Genomic DNA, 22069 nt, shown 5'->3' with positions numbered 1-22069 from the left:
CGCAGAAGGTGGAAAAGAGAAGTATAGCACCAGTCAGAAGTTTGGACCCACCTGACTAAGATAATGGGCAACCATGCGTTCATTCACGGCACAAAGATTACAAAGATGGCTGATGCGAGGGCTAGATATACAGTACCGGCCAAAAGTTAGGTCATACCTGATTAAGAATATGGGAAACATGCATTCAAAGACATTTTGATCTAAAGACTTGCGCTTAAATGCTTGAAATTTGTTTCTTAGGCATCGTCTTCACTATTTGTATTTGACTATGTGTGAATTTCTTTCTTTGGCAATGTATGTCTGTCATCTGTCACCACGTCGCCTTCAGGGTGGGAAAAAAAATGTTGCGGTCTGAAGTGCTCACAGACACCCTTAAACACAGAAGGAAAGTGGACCGATTCTCTTTGAACGTGGCGTGCATACACATACGTGCTGCAATGCTGAGATGTTTGGCTTATGATGTAATGTGCTGTAGGCATTCTTAAAACTGGCAACAGGTTGATGGAACCAATCAGGGCCAGTCATACAGATATGGACATTGTCTCTGTTTTTCCTAAAGGTCTTCCTAACAGACTGGTTTTTAGTTTCACCCTACCAAATTGGCAGGTTGCTTTAGGTTGCCTGTGCAACTTATAATTGGTGCAATAGGTGCAGTACATGCTATACTAGGCCACAGTATCTGACACTTTCTTGAAATGTTCCCTTTGAGTGTTTTGAAATAAGTCCTCGCAGTATACCAGACACTTTTTTTGTTCAGTGTCCACTTTTGTTTATATGGCTTTACCACATGCTCTCGAGCATTTGGCTTAGCAGTCAAACCTGAGCTAGGAGGACTCATCTCTAGTGGGGATCAGCAAGATGGGATTTTAATGACTACTTAAAAGAGTCAAGTCATTTCTGTTTTTTTTTCCTTTTTCCTGCAAACACATTAGGGAGGTTTTGTAATTTCCAAAATTTTACAGACATGTCTTCATTTCACAAGATCTCTGACTTGTATGACAAAATCGTAGCCTTTCACAAGTCTGTTACAAGGGCAATGGTGGTGGCAGTTTGGCATAGTGGTAATGAGCAGGGCTCGTAAACTGAAAGATTGCAGGTGTGATTCCCTGCTTGGGCACTACAGCTGTACCTTTGGGCAATGTACTTAACCCAGAGCTGCCTCAGTAAATATCCTGTATCAAATGGGTGACATGTAAAATTGTCACCCATGTAAGTTGTTCTGGATAAGAGCATCGGCTAAATGACAATAATGCAATGTAACTTTCAAACACCTGAACTTTCTCAATCATTACATTTAAAACGGATATTTATGGAGAAAAAAAACCGTGGTGGTAGAACAGTTCCTTTGAAAAATGGACTACCCTAATCCTTTTATTTTGGCAGTGTGTGGTTTTGTAATGTGAATCTGCCACCCTGCAATGCGGTGTTCCTCATGCTGCATATATACCGCTGTCAGTCTGTGGGAAACAGCTAGCAGTGCTTCATTAAGTCAAAGGATTACACTGAGTTAACGAGCAGTCTGTGTGGAATGTGACTCGTCAGGACATACTCCCAAAAGGGATCTCTGCGGGCTAAATTAGCCAGTTTGCAGGATTTTTTTCAGAAAATAGATTGCCCTGGTGCTACCCTCATTTGATTACCTCATGCTTTAGATATCGAGCCGGCTCATTGCCCTTCTACAAGACCTTTGAAAATGATTTGCGAAATGTAGGCGTCTGAACTTTTTTTTTTCTGTTCTGTGGAACGTCGACAAAAAATGGCAGCAAACCCCTGCTACAGCTTGCACGTAAGTTGCAAGTTCTGCACGTATTTGGGTTTGTGGGTGAGAGAGCGTACATTGAAACTTGAAACATATGTGTGCGCTCTGAGGCCTGTTTAGCCCAAATCCTCCTGATGCCATGATGCATGGTTGTCCTCTCAGTTTCTGTTACTGTGAATTTTTTTTTTATGATTTGGCTTTTTTTTAAAGTGGAATAAGTATGTATGTGTGTATGTGTGTATTTTAGCACAGTTCTGACATGATAGGATTGTAGAGATGATCTAGAACTTTTGTCGTTTCATCACTGAATATGGAGTTTGATAATTTGCTCAAATGTAGGAAAGTCAGACCTAACTGAGGGTAAAGAGTCCTGAATGTGTCCTCGTGTGCAGTGTATGATCTGATGATGACAGGCACTGATTGACAAAGGAAAAAAAAGCAGAACGCTGTGTAAAGCTCAAGGGTTGAAAACAGCATATCGGAATCGTTAAATCTGATTTACACTTCCAGTTCCATTCACTCTGCCTCATTCCATGCGACTCCCTGCTTTTCACTGCAGTGAGGTACGCCATAAATGCCCCTCAAGGTATTCAGTAGAGTGATGGAGGGGCACTTGGTATTGCAGCGTAAACAGTACTGCATTCAGCTTCTCCTCGTATTGCAACACAAAGTCACATGGTTGCTTTGCACAACGTCGCGTCAAACAGGATGTTAACACATAACAGACACCAAGTAACAGTCACTGCAGAAGGTTGTTTACAGTAAATGAAAAAAAAAATGGCCAAATTTGCTATCCGTAGAATCTTCTTGGGAAAGAGGATATGTCAGTTTTGTTGTAAGGCTGATTGTTGCCATTTCTTTGTGTGCGTGTGTGCGTGCGTGCGTGCGTGCGTGCGTGCGTGCGTGCGTGCGTGCATGTGCGCGTGTGTGTGGCCATGTAGGGAAGTAACTTTAAGGGCCTTTGAATTTCATTAACCATATAAGGATCTGCCGTTGCACAGTACTGTATTTTGCATGGCACGCTGCCAGTAGCTAAAATATGAAACTTCCTGTAATTTTTGCTGCCTTTCTTGTTTGTTTAATGACCCTAGTTAAGCTTTTAGCATCTCCCAATGGGGACAGCGACGGTGTTTGCATAGCTCTGTGCTGTAAAGGTGTGTAGGAGTTGGAGTTATGCCACTCCTCATTTTGTTGGAATACCTCATCTGTAGGTGCTGCTGTGCATTTGTCATTTTTGGCCTTTATCCCAGAAATGAATCGAGGTCTCTCAAAGCAGTCAGAGGTATTTTTAGGTATTCAAGGCAGAATGGTTGAAATACTGTTTTGCTCTTATTTTACTTTCTTTTGTTTTTCTTCATATCTGATTTTCTTTCTGGCATAACTGTTGAGAGCTGCTTGACACACCTGTCATTCACAGTCTACACATGTGTAAATTAATGGATTGTTGCCCTAGGTTCAGGGCCGCACAAACTGTGGCCACCAAATCCATTTTTCATGTTAATTTTCAGTCACTCCTTCATTCACACATTGAACAAATATTCGCCCTTTTGTCTCTAGGTGTACTCTTGTCCCAAGTCAGCATCTAGCTTGTGCCAAGTCAGCTAGAAGGCTTTGTGACTCCCTGCAGTGTATAGTATGGCTTTGTTGTGCTTTATTGTGGCATGTGCAATGTTCACCCCAATTACAATGTCTGCCATGAAATTCTTTTGTTCTATGTGTGGAACACATATGCATCTGGGGCAGCAGTGTAGTATAGTTGTAGGGAGCAGAGCTTGTAAGCAAAAGGCTGCTGGCGTGATTCCCCATTGAGGCACTGCTGCTGTACCCTTGGGCAAGGTACCTAACCTGAAATTGCCTCAGTAAATATTCAGCTATGTAAATGCATAACATGTAAAAAATGTAACCTATGTAAGTCACTCTAGAGAGGAGCATCTGCTCAGTGACAGTATTATAATGTAATGTAATGCATATGTCTGATGCTTTCGGACCCAGCTGGAAGAGGATAGTTTGCTCAGGTATCATTAGATCCACTGCATGTTTTTGTAAGGACCGAGGACCACACCTCTCACAGTGCAGGTTGGCCATGCTTGGCTGAGTCCTGACTACATGCATCACACACATCAACGCCCATGGTGACATGGTCTGAACGATGCCACCCATCATTGCTCCATCAGCGGAGGAGGCGTTCGCTTAACCTTCCCCCTGCCCTGTTCCCATGCGACTGCAGCTAAAAGGTGGTGGGCTCGCACGCGTGAAAATCGTGTTCTGCAAACAGGCCGGCCGATGTTCTGAAACGGGCGTCGTATTTAGCTTCTTATTAACCCGGCTGAACTCTTTGGACGGAAAATGTTGTCAAACAGTCATCATTTCAACACTTCCCTGTTGGGGAGTATCCTCTAAATAAATTAACTCAATTCTTTTTTTCTTTCTACCCATCCTGATCTTGGTAGACTTCATACATAGTCTACACATGGGTAAACCCGAGCAGTATCAATTTAGGAAGCGGTAGGAACACTATCAGACATCAGAGAATTTGTTCTTGCCATGTGCTCTGTAGTCAACACAATTAAAATGATGCAAAGCAAACTACTATATGCATTTTGAAGTAAATAATCTGAGGGAAAAAATCCATCTCCTGGTGTTAAATAAGAACTCCAGAGAGTGAGGAAGCAATTTAAGATAAAAATCTGTATGCTTTCAGCCATGTGAAAAGTGGGACAAGGTTATGAAAGTTAGATAAGGTCTCGAAATTAAATAGAATCCAAGAGGTGCAAGGATGTCCTTGCTAAGCTTGTGCTGCTAAGCTTGTTCATCGCACCCACACATCTGTGGCAAAGCCTGTAGTTTTCACAGTGCAATGGGGCAACCTGCCGATGTCATTTAGGATTCAGACACCTATTGTATTTGTAATAATTTTGATTACGCAAATGTATTTCCTCAAGGGAATTAATTAAAGATTGAGTTTGTATGTCATGCTTATTTGTTTCCTTGTTGTTGTAGGCCCTGGATTGTGACAGGACAATCCTACAGAAAATGAAGAAAGCTGCCAAAGCCAAGCACGCCTCAGGTCAAGGTAAAATTACAGCTGTTGGCACGCCGACCAGCAGGTCATTTCGACTGTAGGTGTGTGATGTTTCTGCTGATGTTGCTGTGAAAGTAGGTGCTTTGCCTAGGAGGACTCAGATCACACCCTTTACCCAGAGCACTGTTAAAGGGTCATGTGCGTGTTGGGGAAGAAGCTTGAAGAACATAAACTATCGCTTCACTCCTTCTGTTTTATCATTGTTTAGGATGCTTTATTTTCTTACTGCTGTTTTTATCAATACACATGAAATTTTGCTTTTAAACAAGCAGGCAAATATAGATTTTATATAACCAATTGCTTTTACACAAAGTCACTGGCAGACCATAATATTGCCCCTAAATTCCCTTTACAAAAAGCTATATAGATATAAAATTTGATTGAACTGAATAGATTTTTTTTGCTTTTAATTTTCCCATAGCTTTTCATATACAGACTGGATTAGTATGAGTGACAGCAATAATGTATCTCATTTAATGATTTTTTTTTATTAAAGCAGGAGTGTTTATGTGAAGAGTAATTGATCACTGTTGTAATGATCACATTTCCGCTTTTACATTTGCGTGACAGCCTGACATATGCCATCTCTCTCTCTCTATCTCTCTCTCTCTCTCTCTCTCTCTCTCTCTCTCTCTCTCTCTCTCTCTCTCTCTCTCTCTCTCTCTCTCTCTCTCTCTCTCTCTCTCTCTCTCTCTCTCTCCCCCTCCCTCCCCAGACCACATCTCTCATCTGGAGCTGTACATCAGCTCCATGGAGAAACTGGCTGTGAACTTCCGCAGCAACGGAGAGCAGGAAGTGGCCTCTGCGTTTAATAAGTTTGCTGAATTCTCCAAAGAGCTGTTAACGCCCATGAAGAACTTGGTGAGGGGAAGGAGGGAAGCCCTGTTTGTGAACGTTACTGTCTCTGTCAGTTGGTCACCAGGGTTTTGGGTGCAGAGGGGAAGGGATGTGTCTTCTAAACTGTTCACTACGTTTCAGCCCCTTCTTGTATTTCTGTAGTTCTGTTTGTCGTGAAGCCTCATTTATCAGTAGGAGCAAATGGCATGGATCCACATGCTAATGACATCATCGATTCACATATGAATAAATCATGGGTTTTGAGGTTTGACTTCCCATGAATAAGAAATATACACCTCTGAATGCTGACATTTCATGGGAGACCTGATCGATACAGTTTTTCTTTAGCAAGTTATGGCATGTGTGACAGTGAGCCAGCTCACAAGTTGTATAGTTTTTACCTTAAAATTTGTAAAAAAACCTTTGTATGAGATTTTTAGTGAATGAGCTTATTCTTCTCTTAGGAAAGCTTCAATGAAACTTAAACTGGCATTCTGTAATGGTGTTGCACCTCTCCTGCAGTTAAAGAGCATGCTTCACAACATCAACTTCTTTCTGGACTCACTGGTCAAAGGGGATCTGAAAGAGGTAAAAGGGGTAAGTTCAAAAGGTGGAATAAAAGTGATGAAGACTTTCTTGTTTACCATTGTAATTGTGAAGTGACTCCTCCAACAGTTATTACTTGCTTTTAAATGTCATTCATGTCATGTAACATGTGACTGTGATTGCTCTGTTTTTTAGAAAAAAAATGTTAAGGGAAAATAGTGAAAATCTGAAAGATAACTAGATAATGCAGCTGTGGGGTAATGGTGTGTTCAAACAACTCGGATGAAAACAGCTATCATTTTCCTAATCACTCTGCTCCATTACTTCACGCAATGGGACCTACTCTAATTAGAGGAGTGTTAAAAAAGTGCACAGATGAGTCAGTTCTTCTCTTATAAATTCTCAGCAACAAAAAACTTAACTGAACGTAGAACATAGTATGCATACAACAGCTTCCAGTTGCACAAAGATGGTGTCATATCAAGCAGATTTTTGTTGTAAATCCACACCTTGTGAATTGAAACCTATTATGTTTGTCTTTCTCTTCTAGGACCTGAAAAAGCCGTTTGACAGAGCGTGGAGGGATTATGAAAATAAGTTGTAAGTGTATTATTGAACACCAGCCACCTGTCAGGTATCCAAAGGTTTCCCTAAGACAACTAAGCCGATGCGACTCTGACGTTGAATTTGAACATACATCTTGTACAATGTATTTGGTGCTTGGTAATACAAGGCGCATGACTCATGCATCTTGTAGCTGTAATTGCAGTGAAGCGTCACTTCATCTAATTAGGTAAATGAATTACACTGAATGATTCTGGAACTCTTTTTTTATGTAAGCTGAGTTTTATCTTACGGCAAAGAATGTCAACATTTGCAATACAAACATTCAAAAATATTAACATTTGAAAATATTAACACAGATGACAATGCTGGGAGGTGTATTTTTACTTACGCAAGGGAGGGGGAGAAGTCTGCAAACAAGTTTAGAGGAAAAATAATCCTTTGGCTGCTCCTCCTGCACAAATAAATCCCCTAATGTCTGTTTGTTTAAAGAAAGCTGTTGAGAATTGCAGAAAATATTTGGAGATTACAGAGCCCAGTGTGGCCCATTTTTCCACACTGCGGTGGGGCAGGTATACATGCTTGATCTGAAACTAGAAAGGGTATTACATTACATTATTGTCTTTTAGCAGATGCTCTTATCCAGAGTGACTTACATAGGTTACAATTTTTACATGCTACCCATTATACAGGTGGATATTTACTGAGGCAATTCTGAGTAAAGTACATTGCCCAAGGGCACAGCAGCAGTGCTCCAGTGGGGAATCAAACCAACAACCTTTTGGTTAGGAGCCCTGCTCTTTTCCACTATGCCACACCATGGCAGAGGTGCAGCTGTCCCAGACTTGGGATCCCAGATTCTTCAATTAGAGATAGCGGCAGTGATGCATCAGTGCCATATGTCCAGGGTCCTGCACTGCTGGTAAGAGCTGTGTATTACAAGAGGAATGCTACATTTCCTTGTTCACTTTTAAGGGCTACACATGCATACTTTTACTTCCTTCTGCTCATTACGGAGAGTGCCCCTCAATTCTGCCATTTCCCTGAAACGGTCTGAAATAAATAACTTGTGACCTACAAGATCCCTTCCAAGCCGTTACTGAAAAGGAACCGTGAAATGGCAGAGAACAATGCTGTCCTGTGAAAGTGATACTTCAGAAACTTTCCATTGTTCCATGCAATATTTACCCAGGCTTCTGTTTAGTTTCTTGTCCAGCCTAGCTTACACAGCCCATGGTTATAATTGAACTGTCTTGCTTAAGCAATTAGTGTCTTTGTCAGCATCCCACCTGGCCTCATTATAGAGGTGCGATTCCTTAACCATGCCATCAACCATGCCATTGTTCTCTTGTCTTTGCATGATTGTAGCTGACTGTGATTAAGTTTATTTATGCAGGAAGGTAACTGTCATGTGATTTCTCATTAAAAGTGTGCTTGGTTCCAGCTTGATCCTGTTATTCATGTGACCATATCCACTGATGTCCCAGCAAATAGTTTCACAGCAGTATCTGGTTCCAGTTGGGAGAACCATTGTGCTGGCTACAGGGCTTTCCCTGGTCTGTGTGGGTGTTGACTGAGGTAAAGGAGGAGCCAGTTATCTGTGTGTTTTTACAGTACTAAGATCGAGAAGGAGAAGCGGGAACTGGCCCGGCAGTACGGCATGGTGCGGACGGAGGTGAGCGGGGGCGAGATTGCCGAGGAGCTGGAGAAGGAGCGCAGGATGTTTCAGCTCCAGATGTGTGAGGTGAGAGGGACGTGTGCACACACACACAGACACAGACACTGACACACAGACGAACACACACAGACACAGACAGACACAGACACAGACACACACACACACACACACACACACACACAAAACCACACACACACACATTAGGACTGCTGATAGCCAGCCATTCATTATAAGCAAAGCTCATATAGGCTCACAAATGAAAATGCTATATTTGCAAGAAGTCCTGTGTTTGAGGAGGGTTGGAAACACCACTAGCTATATTAATGGCATTTTGTGAGTTAGTGGAGTGAGTAGAGTGATTGAGTGGAGTGAGTGGAGCAAGTGGAGTGAGTAGAGTAGGTGGGTGGGTGGGTGAGTCAGTCAGTCATTGAGTAAGTGAGTGAGTGACTGAATCAATCAGTCAGTCAGTCAGTCAGTCAGTGAGATATGGTTAGGATTGTGTGAGTGTGTGTCTGTGTATGTGTGTGTGTCTGCATGTGTGTACAGGATAATCCTGTAGAAATTCTTTAGAGCATGCCATTTATTTATCTTGTTAACACATCCTGGCTTGACTGTGGAGGTGGAGTATTCCTGACCCCCTCCGCCTGGTCATTTCGGTGGCTGAAAGAGCACGGCCTAAACCCATTATTTTCCTCTCCCATTCCCCTCACAGTACCTCATCAAGGTGAACGAAATCAAGACCAAGAAAGGGGTTGACCTTCTGCAGAATCTCATCAAGCACTACCACTCCCAGTGCAAGTAAGGCCATCCATTCTCTTCACTGTCTCATTATGCAGAATACCCCTGTCAATGCACCATTAGGCTGTGATAAAAAAAGAGCAAAAAAAAAAAAAACCTGTGCAAAAGCTGTCCTCTCCTGGAGGGGGTGTCTGATACATCACACAGTGTGGCGAGTATCCAAATCCTATGGTACCAGGCGTTTGATTTTTGCCCGGCTTTGCCGTTGGGTTACTGTGTCTGTCTTTCCCACAGTGATTAATTGACTCTCTTCAGACACAAACACTGGAAATGCAAATGTTCATACTGTACATTATGAGACATTAGCCCGTGGTGCGCATATTCAGGGACACCCCTCTGTACAGCACAGCTGAAGATTAATGGATTTTCTCCCAGAGCCCTTTTTATACTGCAGCATCCCGGGGGAACTTATAAAAAAAGAGGCTACTCAGTTTACACATATATATGCAGATATCATCTGAGTTTGATGTCTTGGTTTGATGCCTTGTTTTGAGGTCCAAATTGTCTTGGCAGTCTTGCTGCAGTATTATATGTGCGAATGTGCAAGGCAAAATTTACAAATGCTAGAGCACCACAATTAGAAAAGATGCATATCATAGAGATGAACACAGGCTGTGTGTGTGTGTGTGTGTGTGTGTGTGTGTGTGTGTGTGTGTGTGTGTGTATGCACGCGTGTGCACAAACAGTTTGTAGTCTGTTCCTGCATATTACAATAATGCCTTAAAGTTAGTACCAAAATGTGAAATAATATCTATGACAAAAAAGCATAACCAAAAACTGAAATATCACTAGAAATACTGTGTTTTAATGTGTTTGTCATGTTATCGATAATCACTCACAACTGATGATGTAGTGATGAAAGAGTTTACCATAAAGCAGATTGTGTAATCATGCCTAAAGAAAGTGGTTTGAGACAGCCGTCAGGTGGCGTAGTCCCTTATACCACTGTATCACTGTGCTTTTTTGTCATAAATGGTAAGGAGTGGTTGATTTACAGGTTGGCTATTTTTACTGTATATCCTGGGTTAGTTGTCAGTGAGGGTGTGATTGGTTAGCAGTGGGGGCGGGATCACTTGGCCTTGGGAGGCCTGCGCCCTCCTGAGCGCCTCTTACTCAATGCAATGAGAGAGCTGTGTGCACAGGTGCTGGATCCTCGCTGCTCCCTCTGCATCCAGCAGCACGTTCCCCAAACCTGCAGGATCCTACTCCTACAACAGGGCAGCACTGAGGTGAGGCCTGGAGGCAGAGTGTCCCTCGCCCAGGCCCTGCTTTGGGATTCAGGCTCTTTTGGGCTCAAAAAGCAGGGATTTAATGACCAAAGACGGTCTTGCAAAAGGCGGTCCTCTGGGTGACAGTTTTTGGAGCTGAGTGTGTCGTCCCCCTCAATCCCCCCCCCCACCCCCCCAACTCACTGGTGGAGGCGTGAGAGACAAGTGCGGCGCGGCAGGCGCCGTGACCGATTCTGTCTCCCACACCGCTCATCCCACGGTGAAACGCGGGCCCCGGAGGCCCCGTTACCAGGCAGCCTGTGTGATGAGAATCCCTGAAGCGGCGAGCGCCCGGCTGCGGCCGGATAATTAAATCCGTCCTCGTTGTCAGTTTCTTTCAGGAGTGTCTGGCGGCCACGGAGAAGCTGAAGCAGTACATCGACGCTCTGACCGGGGAGCTGAGCAGCGTGAGTGCAGTCTGCAGCATCAGCTACAGCGCCAACCCCTCAGCCATCACAACGTCTCTCCCACTGCAAATCTACAGGGATCTCCACAGTTATAAGCATGTATACATACAGCATACAATGAGTGGAGCATCTGCACTGCTTCCATACAACTATTGAAAATGCAAGCCGCAGGTGCCCGGTGAACACAGACACCAGGATCTGAGTGTCTCCTAGATTTACTCTCACTGATTATTACGCTTTATTACATTACTGTCATTTAGTAGGTGCTCTTATCCAGAGCAACTTGCATAGGTAATTTTTTTTTTTTTTTTACATATTATCTGTTTATACAGCTGGATATTTACTGAAGCAATTCTGGAATAAGTACCTTGCTTAAGGATATAGCAGCTGTGCCCCAGGGGGGAATCAAACCAGCAACCTTTTGGTTACAAGCCCTACTTCTTACCACTATGCCACACTGGTGTGAATTCCAGCTGACTGTTGAAAATGCAAGCCACAGGTGCTTGGTGAACACCCCTGTCATGCCTGGTGCAATGGGGGTGCTTTGGGGTGCATTGTACCCCCAGACGGACCTCAGTGCACCCCGATGTCTACATAGTATTTATGACTTTTTGTGTACCCCTGTGGCTTGCAGTTGCACCCCTCTGTATTTTCTCCTAGGGCTGGGCCTACCCCCAGCTCTAGTTCATAGATCCAGCCCCTTTTCCCTGCCTGAAACGGACAGGCATCTGATGCGTTCACTGGGTAGGAGAGGTATTGTGGGAAGGCTGAGTTGCAGTGGGTCCATCCTCTGTAATTATGCCTCACACAGCATCAGCTGGCCTGAGCTGCCATGTGACTGGAGCTGGAATTCAGAGACCGTGGCTCATCCGTTCCACAGCTGCGCTGCCTGGCAGCCTTCATTGTAAACAGTAAAGAGATCAAATGGCAGGATGGACTTGGCTACAGTGTAATCAGGGCAAAAATGTTTTGTTTTTTTTTTCCTTTATGGGTGAACAGCGCAGGCTAACTTTCCTGTGTACTGTGCAGAATAGACATTTTTTAAATAACATTTTCCTCAGGGATCTCAGTCCCTGAGTTATAATAGATGATCCCCTCTGTTTTTAGAATATACCATATGCTATCTGCTACCTAAGGTAGCCTAGTTTTTTTGTTTCAGCGCAGGTTTATTGCAACAAATGTGTGATCACCAAATCTTGAAGTCACATAGACTGTAGGAAATATGCTACACACATGAATCAGAGTCTCCCATCACACACATATGCAAATTACGCTGTGACAAAATAGAACAAAAATGTAACTGCTTTAGGTTTTATGTGGTTGATGGAAACATGAGGTACGAATGAAGGTCAGAATTACTTTTTTTCTGGAATAATCCATGATAATAATCCGAAATGAGACAGTGTTTTCTCACAACATCAGTCCATAGTAGTGTGGATTCATATGTGTTTGTACTATTGGTGTATGTGATATTTATGTATATGCCATATATGTATATGGACAAAATGAATCCAAGTGTAATGTAAACAATACAGACCAAGCTCTATCATTACTATGGACAAGGAGCCCTGAGAGAAACCTGAGAAAAAGCAATCTCTTAACCCGGGAGGGAGCTGACAGGGAAGAATGCGTAGGATGTGTGGCAATCAGGAGCACGCTATTAAGCGCAGTCCATCCCTGTCCAGATCAAACACGGGCAGGACGAGGAGAAGAGACAGCTCTGCTCCCTGAGGGACCAGCTCCGACCCTCTCTGCAGCCAGAGCTGAAGGAGGTAAGAGCGTCCAGACCCTCCGGCGAGCCAGTCTGTGCCGACCAGTCATCCGCTAATTTACAGCACCTGGGAAGAGCCCATGTGATAAAGAGATTTGCTGATAAGTGTTACTGTGAGAGGAATGAATACATACAGGCAGCATGGTGTCGTGTAATATGAATGTATATAATGTTGTAATTTGCGCCGTTCCCCAGGCAGGTGCTGTCATCCTCAGATTCCTCCTAGCAGAATAATCGCAACGGGGAGTAACAACTGCCTCTTACACTGTCTAAATAAGCCTCTGGTGATATCTGCCGTATGCAGGTGTTGAGGCAGGTGTCAGGGATTGTATGGACAGTTTGCACAGTCATATTTAGAAGCCGTAGAAGACTGTAATGGAAGGGCTGGACAGGAGATAACTTTAGCGGCTTTTGAAATTGCGCCTCGTTTAGGAAAGAAACCTGTCCTTTGTGCTGTTGCCTTTGACTGATCAATAACTCCTCAGTCATTCGATGCAAACTGCCTTATGAGTTGTAAAGTATGTTCTCTCAATAATCAGATGGGGGTTATCGTTTACTGTAAAATAATCTAAATGCCATGACTTCTGTGTCTTTTTGCTGCGAATCGTGCAGTCGAGGAGAGTGAGTTGGATTTTGGTGTGCCTCCGCTGTGTTCTGAGTGTAACATCCTGTGATGTCTGCATGCTCAGCCATCTCTCTTATCTCTCACAGTCAAAGAAATAACTATAAATCGTCTCTGGTTTACCCTGGTTTACCACAGTGGGATTCTGTATAACCACATTACCAGCATGCAGACGTCCTTGTCAGATCCTTGCAGATCCTTGTCACAAATGTGCATGCCTCCTTTGTGAATTATGTTGTGAATTCTTTTTCTACAAACTAATGGAAGCAGTTTCACCCCCCCCCCCCCCCACCCCCCACCCTCACATCCCCCATTCCTGGGCTAGAAAAGCACAGAATCAAGTTGGCCTAGTGCCCTCCACAGTCATTTTCTTTTGACTGCAGGCTGACGTGTGTGTTATCTGAACTTCTGCACACTTGCTTTCGTGTTGAATTTAAAATGTCGCTGTGGTGTGTTTGTGAGGTTAGACTTCTGCTTTCTGTTTGCGTTGCACAGCACATGGTACTCATGTTTTAAGGGCAGTGTCCCAGTTTGCCTAAACGCATCCTTGATTATTGACATCATTGGTTTACGCAACATTAGGTCCTCACTATCACACAGGCCAAAGCCTATACCATCAAAACGGTATATTTGGATGTGCTGTATGATGTCATGCCTCATCTTCTACAATGCAGGACTCCCTGAGCAAACAGACGGTCTACAGCATGCACCAGCTTCAGGGAAACAAACAGTATGGTACAGAGAAAACAGGCTACCTTTACAAGAGGAGTGATGGGTAATGCAGACCTTCCCAATTGCATCCTGCATCTCTTATTCTATCTTCTTTTATTGCTTTTTGTGTCCAGTCTGTATGTTGTTGTCTGGAGTATTGAATTACATGTAAACAGGAAGAGAGGAATACGCTTGTTAGCTTGTACCAGATTGCAGCACAGTTTCTGCCCTGTATTTTTTCCTGACTTTATTTTTTGTTCCCCCCCCCCTTTTCATGGTATATTTTATCATTACCATTTAAATGCGAAAAGAATCTGAAACTTTCTAACATACATCCAGTGAAATTGCTACCTCAGAATTCAGAACTACAGAATCTAACCTGGTTGCTGTGTGTTTCCAAGCTCTAATCATGATGCATAAAATAGTCTTCACTCTGGTGTTTGCAATGACATGTATGGGATTTTAATTTGGGGTTGATCCTCTGTGTCAACTCCAGCCTGAGGAAGATGTGGCAAAAGAGGAAGTGTGCTGTGCAGAACTGCTACTTGACGATCGCACATGGAACTGTGAGTATATTCCATGGAAGGAGTGGCTGCTTATGACCACACACATGTACGCATGCACACACATACTCACGCATATGTGTGCACACATGCATGCACGCACACACACACATACACACACACACACACACGCGCGCGCACACGTTAATAACCATAATGTACATAACACACACACACCCATACTCAGTGATGCTTCTACAATTGGACGGATGTTGATTGCTACGCATATGCATTTGACATCAGACGATAGATTTTGTTTGGCTGATCGAACATCCAGACATAGTATGTCAATCTGATAGGTTTGTGGTACAAATTCCTATCTATTAGTGCAATTGTCATGATCATTCAAATATGAAGGAAGTAATTAGGTTGTGACACATGCCAAAAAAGTATGTTGAACTGTGATTTTTGTTTTTTCAGTTATGTAATTACGGAACCGTAGTCGTACCGGTGCGATTTAAGCACAAACACTGCTAGAGCAAGCCTGTCGGTAACTGTGAGTAAATTCTTATGTGTGATTCACGTCTGTTTCTCAGCCCAACAAACCCCCAGCCAAACTCAACCTCCTCACGTGCCAGGTCAAACCCAGCCTGGAGGACAAGAAGTGCTTCGACCTCATTTCTCGTAAGCGTTTGCCCACTGCAAGGACTCCTGTCCCACATTATATCCTAAAACAAGACCTCCTTGCAAAGCTGCTGTAACCCAAATGCGTCCCGCAGACCACACAGAATGAACTCTCATCTGGTGTCAACGGTGTGCGCTAGTGTTCTGAAGGAAGATGACCCACTTTAGCCTCCGTGCGGCAACTGGAAAACTCTGAGAGAAACATAAAATAATAAAACTCTGAGAAATGTAATGTTTTTAAAGCTCCAGATATCAGCGTGTAGGATGCACTTTGAGGCTGTTTATTTTTAATCAGATCAGCCATGTTCTCATTAGTGCTGGCATCCCTGAAAGCTCCCCCCTGGTTCAGTAGTCTGCAGTGACAGACTCATTATTAAACAAACTGCTGTGATCCTGAGGTACTGACATTGCCTACACCTCCCTGTCAGCAGGGCTTCCCCCGCTGTCTCTGGCCAGGCTCCACCGCCTAATTTTCCCTGTTTCCGGCATCCACGTCCCCCGCAGTGGGGGACCTTTTGTTTGCATTTGTCAGTGAGGCTTGAATTATGGGGCCAAAGCATTGCCCCGTTAACCTCTGCAGTGTCACTAGAAACCTAGCAGGCCCCACTTGAGGCTTACGCCAATGATTTCCTTTTTTCCTAAGGTCTGTCTGATGCCAGTTAGGCCAGGTCCCTGGGTGGGTGTGGATGTGTTCATTGTGATCATTACTCCTCACTGCTTTTTTTCCTGTCTTTGTCCTTCTTTAGATAATCGCACATATCACTTTCTCACTGACGATGAGGCTGAATGTGTTGCGTGAGTACATTGATCCGCTTATTGCTGTTTCAGTTTATTGCTGAAACTGTGGTGGCAGTTTCATTAGCTGGGCGTATTGGGTACTGTATTCCTCCAGTCTGTACTTAGAAACAACAATAAATTAGGTTTTTAAGGAGACGCAAGGAAAAGTTTGAGCCAAACAGCTCATAAAACTTATGTAGCTGTGAAGCTAAAGCAGGTGAATTGTACAAATGAGAGGAAAGAGGATGGCAGGACTTCTGGATCCCAGATCACAAAATCTACTGGGATTCTTCATTCTGTAACATAATCCCATATATTCCAAGTCACCCGTTCTGTTCATAACTAAACCGTTCGTGTTACGATCCCTGCCCGCTTACCGGCAAGTGACATCAGCCAGGCTTTCCTTGGTTCATGCGGTTTTTAGCGCCGTGCACGTGACGAATTCACGCCTCGTGTTTGCCTGGCCCATGGATCCGCACGCTGCCGGCCAGTCCCAGTGCTGCGTCAACAGCGCCTCTTATCAGAGCTCAGCGGATCCAGCCAGACGCACATCTCCGCGAGCCGCTCTCATGTGACAGTCAGCTGAAGATGTGTGGAGCGGATCAGATAGGAAACAGCCTGTTTATTAATACCTCCAAGCCCAGACAACCCCCCCCCCCCCCCCCTCAGGAAATGTGCCCTTTACCAGAAGCCCCAGCAGCTCAAACCAGAAAGCTGAAGCTTTGAACCATATTACAGACTTCTCCAGCTCTGATCAGATCCTCAACAGTATCGGGCCGACATGATTTCAAAGCTTCTTATTCGTCTACGACTAAATGTTAAAGGTGAAGAAGGGCAAGTGAATTGATTGCCTACAAAGGATTGCAAATATAGACATGAAAAAGATGCCCTTTTCTCACAACAAATAATATTTGGAAAACAGGCTCTTGTTTGATGGGGGAGAATGCGCGAAAGTAGTCAAAGCACAATCACACCACAGCATTACAGCTACATGTCCATAAAACTAGCTGGTATCGTTTGAAAAGGTCAAGATAGCAGGTCCAGCCAAAGGCGGTGTTGGTCTGGTGGACAGAGTGGGTGCAGGAGAACTGAAGTGGCAAAGTGGATGTGACAGAAGTGCTCTGCTCTGGCAGGTGGATCTCAGTGCTAACCAACAGCAAACAGGAGGCCCTGAACGTGGCCTTGGACGAGCGCAGGCCCAGCGGGGAGAACAGCATCGAGGACCTGACCAGGGCCATAACCGAGGACATCCGCCGCATGCCCGGCAACAACGTGTGCTGTGACTGCGGGGCTCCAGGTCAGAAAGCGCTCTCTGACTCTGCGGCACATTACTCTACATTACTCTGCGGCACGTTACTCACATTACTCATGTCACTCACGTTACTCACATTACCCTGCAGCATGTTACTCAACGTTACTTTGCAGCATGTTACTCTAGGTTATGTTACTTTTTAGTACTTACCAAACAAGCTGCATTAATTTAAGTGACCAAAGGTATAATGTAATATAACGGTAACCAAAAACGTAGCGGGTTTCAGTTCTCCCTCAGACTGAAGGACAGAGCACATTGCAGTTAGGTTAAATCTGTACCTGTGTCAGGAAATGATACTTTACTTGTAATTAAATCCAAAATTATGTAAGCATAATTCAGGCAGCAGTGGCACTCTAGGATTAAAATTTTCAGGATGGTGGGGAAACTCAGAGCAGCGGGTGATCTTGAAAGCGGTTGGCCTGTAGGCAGGAAGCTTTGTGCTGCTCTGTTGGAAATGAATGGCCTTGCGGACAGGGAGAGGGCAAAGCCTTGCACCCTGAATCGCATTAAGAGACCGGCTGGCTTTGTCTGGGGGGACGAGGTTAGGATTGTGTGAAGATTCTGCATCGGAAAAAAAACCTGACAGTTTACAACCTCTGTCACAGCGTACCGAGGCAAACTGCCTTCTGTACCTTCATTAAGCATCCCTCCTTTTGGATCTAGCATCTCACTTTCGTTTTTCAGTCGGTCCCTTTGGAATCAGCCTAGAATGACATCCTGGCAGTTTTGGAAATAGGCTCCAGAATACCTCATAAGCAAATTTGCTTTTTTTTTCCATTTCATTCTCTGTAAGGACTTAGAGCGTCAGATGTAGTGCTTCCAGGGTGTTGGGTGTGTGAGACTGATGGCCCTGCATTCTAAGAAGCTTCTGCTGTTTCCTTTATATGCTTGCTGGGTCATTATGTGCCCAGCAGAGTTTTCATCAGTGCATTAAATTACTTTGAAAGACAAAGTTAAATCTAAAGTAGTGTGTGTGTGGGGGGGTTCTTTTACATATTTTTTTAATGTCTCTGCACTGCAGAGACATTAAAATACAGTAACTGCACTCTCAGAGTGTCATTTTCTCCTGGATGAAAGAGATTAATGGAGTTATTGCAGCTAGCAGACAATTCTATTACCCATCCTAATGAAATTCCCTTAACATCAATTACTTGTAGTTACTAGCCATAGCACGGTAGAATGTTCACTTAACTAAGGAGTCGTCAGAATGCAGAATCAAGTCAGTGCCATGAGCCACAGTGGTGACTTAGGTTATTTGCCCCAGCCCCCCCCCCCCCTCGGGGTAGGGTGACCTTGGATAAGTCCTGCATGTCACCTCACTGTATATTCACCCCCCTCAGACCCCACCTGGATCTCCACCAATCTGGGCATTCTGACGTGTATCGAGTGTTCTGGGATCCACCGAGAGATGGGAGTGCACTATTCTCGCATCCAGTCCCTGTCCCTGGACAAGCTGGGCACCTCCGAGCTGCTGGTGAGTGTCTCCCTGGACCCACTGAGATACTGCATGGTCAAACCAGGTACATGTAGATCCAGTTACCTCCTTGTGAAAAGGATCCCTATCACGTACCTCCCATGATGTAGTGGAGAAGGAGAATAGTGGAAGAAGAATGTGTGCTCTGTATTGTAAGCTGGGCAAACAGTCTGTTTAAAGTGTTTGCTGGACAGCGGTTCTCAAAAAGACCCAAGCACTTTGCACACAGAGTCAAGCGCTGGTGAGTTTTGCGGTTTGGCAGATCTGCCTTTGTGTGGAGGAAATTGTCAGACTCCTAAAATGCGTGTAATCAATGCGATGCCGTCTGTCCAATTCCGAGAGCTCTCTTGGAAAGTGGCCTCTTTGCCATCCAAACTGAAGAGCTGGCACTGTTCAGCATGACAAAATGGCCAAAAATTGTACTGAATTGTACCGAATTGTGAGGCTGATCTAAAAAAAGAAAAAGAAAGCAGATTTGGAAGCAGATTTGGAAAGTGGATTTTGGAAGATTTGGAAGCAGCTCATCCCAGCTTTTTCTATCCCAGCTGATGGAGAAGGTTTCAAATTAAAGGGCTGTTACTTGTTACCCCTCTTTTACTAGAACCTTACATCTAGAGCAAGGATCAGAGAGATGGTAGTATTTTTGTCGTCAGCTCTTCATTACAGAGTCTGACCAAAACCATTTGAGGTTGCTTTCTAGTGTTATTTGACAAAGGCGGTTCTCCTGATGGATCAGTTTGTTGGTTGACAGTTTGATAATATGGAACAGACCCTGTAAAGTGGTGGCACCTGTAATTCGCTTCCTGGATTTATGGATTTCTCTCTCTCTCTCTGTCTCTCTCTCTCTCTCTAGTTGGCCAAGAATGTGGGCAACTCAGGCTTTAATGAAATTGTGGAAGCCAACCTCCTCAGCCCCTCCCTGAAGCCATCTGCCGAAAGTGACATGTGAGTAAGAGAAAGGCTGAAAATTGCCTCTGAATGGGTAGAGGCTGTGTCTTGTCTAATGATATTGAGTAGTGGAAAAAGTGCTCCGGGATGCTGCTCCAAAATGTAAGCGTTAAATTTAAAGTTGAGTCATGTTCATATTTCAGTGTCAAGAATAAACACCTTTATTTTTGAAGGATTTAAGTTATTTTTAAAAAACGTACCTATTTTAACCATGTCAAGGCACTCATGGTTAAAATTGTATTTGTGGTAAATGCAGGCAAAAGGCTTAGAGCCTCCATGTCTGCTTTGTGCCAACTAAAAAGCATGGTATCTTCAAGAAGTAAATGTGTTAATGTGCTATTTCACATTCCAAAAGTCACTCAACAACTCTCTACTTTAATGTATGTGTTTACAATCTTTATTTTTCTCTGTTATGTCCGATTACCAACTGTTTGTGTATCCCAATATTCATAAAGCCATCTGCACACTCTCTAAACTGTATTTGTTTCTTTTTGTTTCTGTTTAGACTGAGCTTTAGCCATCTTGGCCAAATGTCAGTTAATTTTATCTTCAGATTTTAGTTCTTCAGTAGAACAGGCAGATTGTTTTTTCCATTGTTGAGTGTGTGTGCAGGAAACACGTGGCACTAGCGTAAGTGTAAATCCCACAAACAAGCACACATGGGGAGTGCAAGGGCGTAAACAGAGTGCATGATCAGATCTGGCTTTTTAATGTGGTCGTAAAAATGCAATGGCATTCATCTTCCCGGATTTGCTTAAGCAGAGAGAGCAGCAGCATGAGAAATGTTCACTGCCTTTATGTTCTTGCAGCAGTGCCATGATGAAGAAATCTCTCAGAGACATGTATCTCAGCTCTTTCTTTATGGGATATGGATATGTATCGTTGAAAATTTGCTTCCTGCTTGCTTTTTTTTTCCCAGGATGTAGAACGCAACACTAATACACGATGGTGACATTCATTATGTGATGGTTACCCAAAGCGGCATCTTGATGGGATTTCTTAACTTTTGTTACAGGGATTTGTAAGGCTTCCTATTTTGAAATGGGCAGCTTGATCCAAGCAGTTTTTGAAGAGGCTTCACAATACATCACATTATCTTTGGCAATTCGTTCATATAAACGCATCTACCAAGTGACAAAGTGCATGCAGAAGCTTCCAATAGGTGCATCCATTTCTTTTGCTTTTTTACCTTATCTTTTTACCTTATCTGATAGGCTGTGCCTTAGCAGTGGCCCAACAGACATAAACTAAATGGTATGTGAAATTTCTGCACAGAAGATGATACTAGCATACATCAGACCAACTCACTCAGGTGTTTACTTTTCTTGCTGTGTCTCCAAAGAGGATGAACCTTAAATCTTATGTTCCTGAACTAGATACAAACAAGGTCATCAGGCTGCTTAAAATATCAAGGGGCCACTGGCTTACACCCAAGTTATTTTCGCAGTCCTGCTCTCTTTTTCGGCCAGAGACAAAGGACCGAACCTGTTCGACGTGAACCTTGTGTTTGCGGTGGTGTGTAAGTCACCAGCTTATGGTGTGGTTGTCTCACGCACCGTCAGCAAGCCTGCGGATAATCTCACTCATATGTCATAACAGATGGGACAACAAAGCGGCTGAAATGGATGGGCATTAAGGCTTACGTAGAGCTTTGACATGTGATTTTACTGGGAACTTTGCTCTGCACGTTCCACCTTGTCTTTGACTCTGACTGGCCTCTGTCAGGTTGGAGAATATGTTTTATTTATTTTTCTTTCCATCAGCAAGGGCGAGTTTTGCTGTTTGTTTGCAGTGCTCTGTGAAAGTACGGGCTGTTTACTTGACACTGAGCCCCATTCTCACGGTGCTGTCTGAAACCGTGTAATATTGATTTGTTTTATCACTCTGTTTTCCATCTCTGTTTCTGAAATGAAAAGTCGCTCCTGTCACAGACTGGCCTTTTCCACACGTAGGCGGGGACAATCCCTTTGAGATAGGAATCACAGGTGCCCTCTGCTTTGGGAGGGTAACGTCAGAGTAGATATTGTGGACAGAGTACCCATCCACAGACTTTCCGAGATCAGTCCTGCTCTCGGAAAGACTACCAGAAACCTGACAAAGGCTTGTCCAGTCACAATGAATAATATCTGTCCCCTATATTTCACAATCCCATGTGAATTTTCATGTGACAGTTATTTCCCCTTCCTACATTTGTCATTTAACTGAGAGAGGACATAGTACTAGCTATACGATGAACTGTCTCACAGAAACACACACACACACTCACACACAGGTACATACAGGCACATGCACATGTAACATCATAATAATGCGTGATAATGAATAATA

At 43.8% G+C, this 22069-nt stretch overlaps 1 protein-coding gene across 1 annotated transcript in view; it reads left to right on the top strand.

Moving 5' to 3' along the window:
• Window positions 1–22069, top strand: part of unm_sa1614 (un-named sa1614) — a 55068-nt gene that overhangs the window by 21394 nt on the left and 11605 nt on the right. The window contains exons 2-16 of the mRNA XM_036531535.1: window positions 4760–4832; window positions 5557–5702; window positions 6201–6275; window positions 6775–6824; window positions 8403–8532; window positions 9179–9264; window positions 10864–10939; window positions 12625–12711; window positions 14007–14107; window positions 14540–14609; window positions 15143–15230; window positions 15977–16025; window positions 17141–17304; window positions 18660–18793; window positions 19647–19738. Of these exons, the coding sequence (XP_036387428.1) occupies window positions 4760–4832; window positions 5557–5702; window positions 6201–6275; window positions 6775–6824; window positions 8403–8532; window positions 9179–9264; window positions 10864–10939; window positions 12625–12711; window positions 14007–14107; window positions 14540–14609; window positions 15143–15230; window positions 15977–16025; window positions 17141–17304; window positions 18660–18793; window positions 19647–19738 (1421 nt within the window). The remainder of the gene's footprint in view (window positions 1–4759; window positions 4833–5556; window positions 5703–6200; window positions 6276–6774; window positions 6825–8402; window positions 8533–9178; window positions 9265–10863; window positions 10940–12624; window positions 12712–14006; window positions 14108–14539; window positions 14610–15142; window positions 15231–15976; window positions 16026–17140; window positions 17305–18659; window positions 18794–19646; window positions 19739–22069) is intronic.

The sequence above is a fragment of the Megalops cyprinoides genome, chromosome 6 (genome assembly GCF_013368585.1).
Source record: "Megalops cyprinoides isolate fMegCyp1 chromosome 6, fMegCyp1.pri, whole genome shotgun sequence".
NCBI lineage: Eukaryota > Metazoa > Chordata > Actinopteri > Elopiformes > Megalopidae > Megalops > Megalops cyprinoides.
The sequence above is the reverse complement of the archived record's forward strand: the minus strand, read 5'-3'. Positions and strand labels throughout refer to the sequence as shown.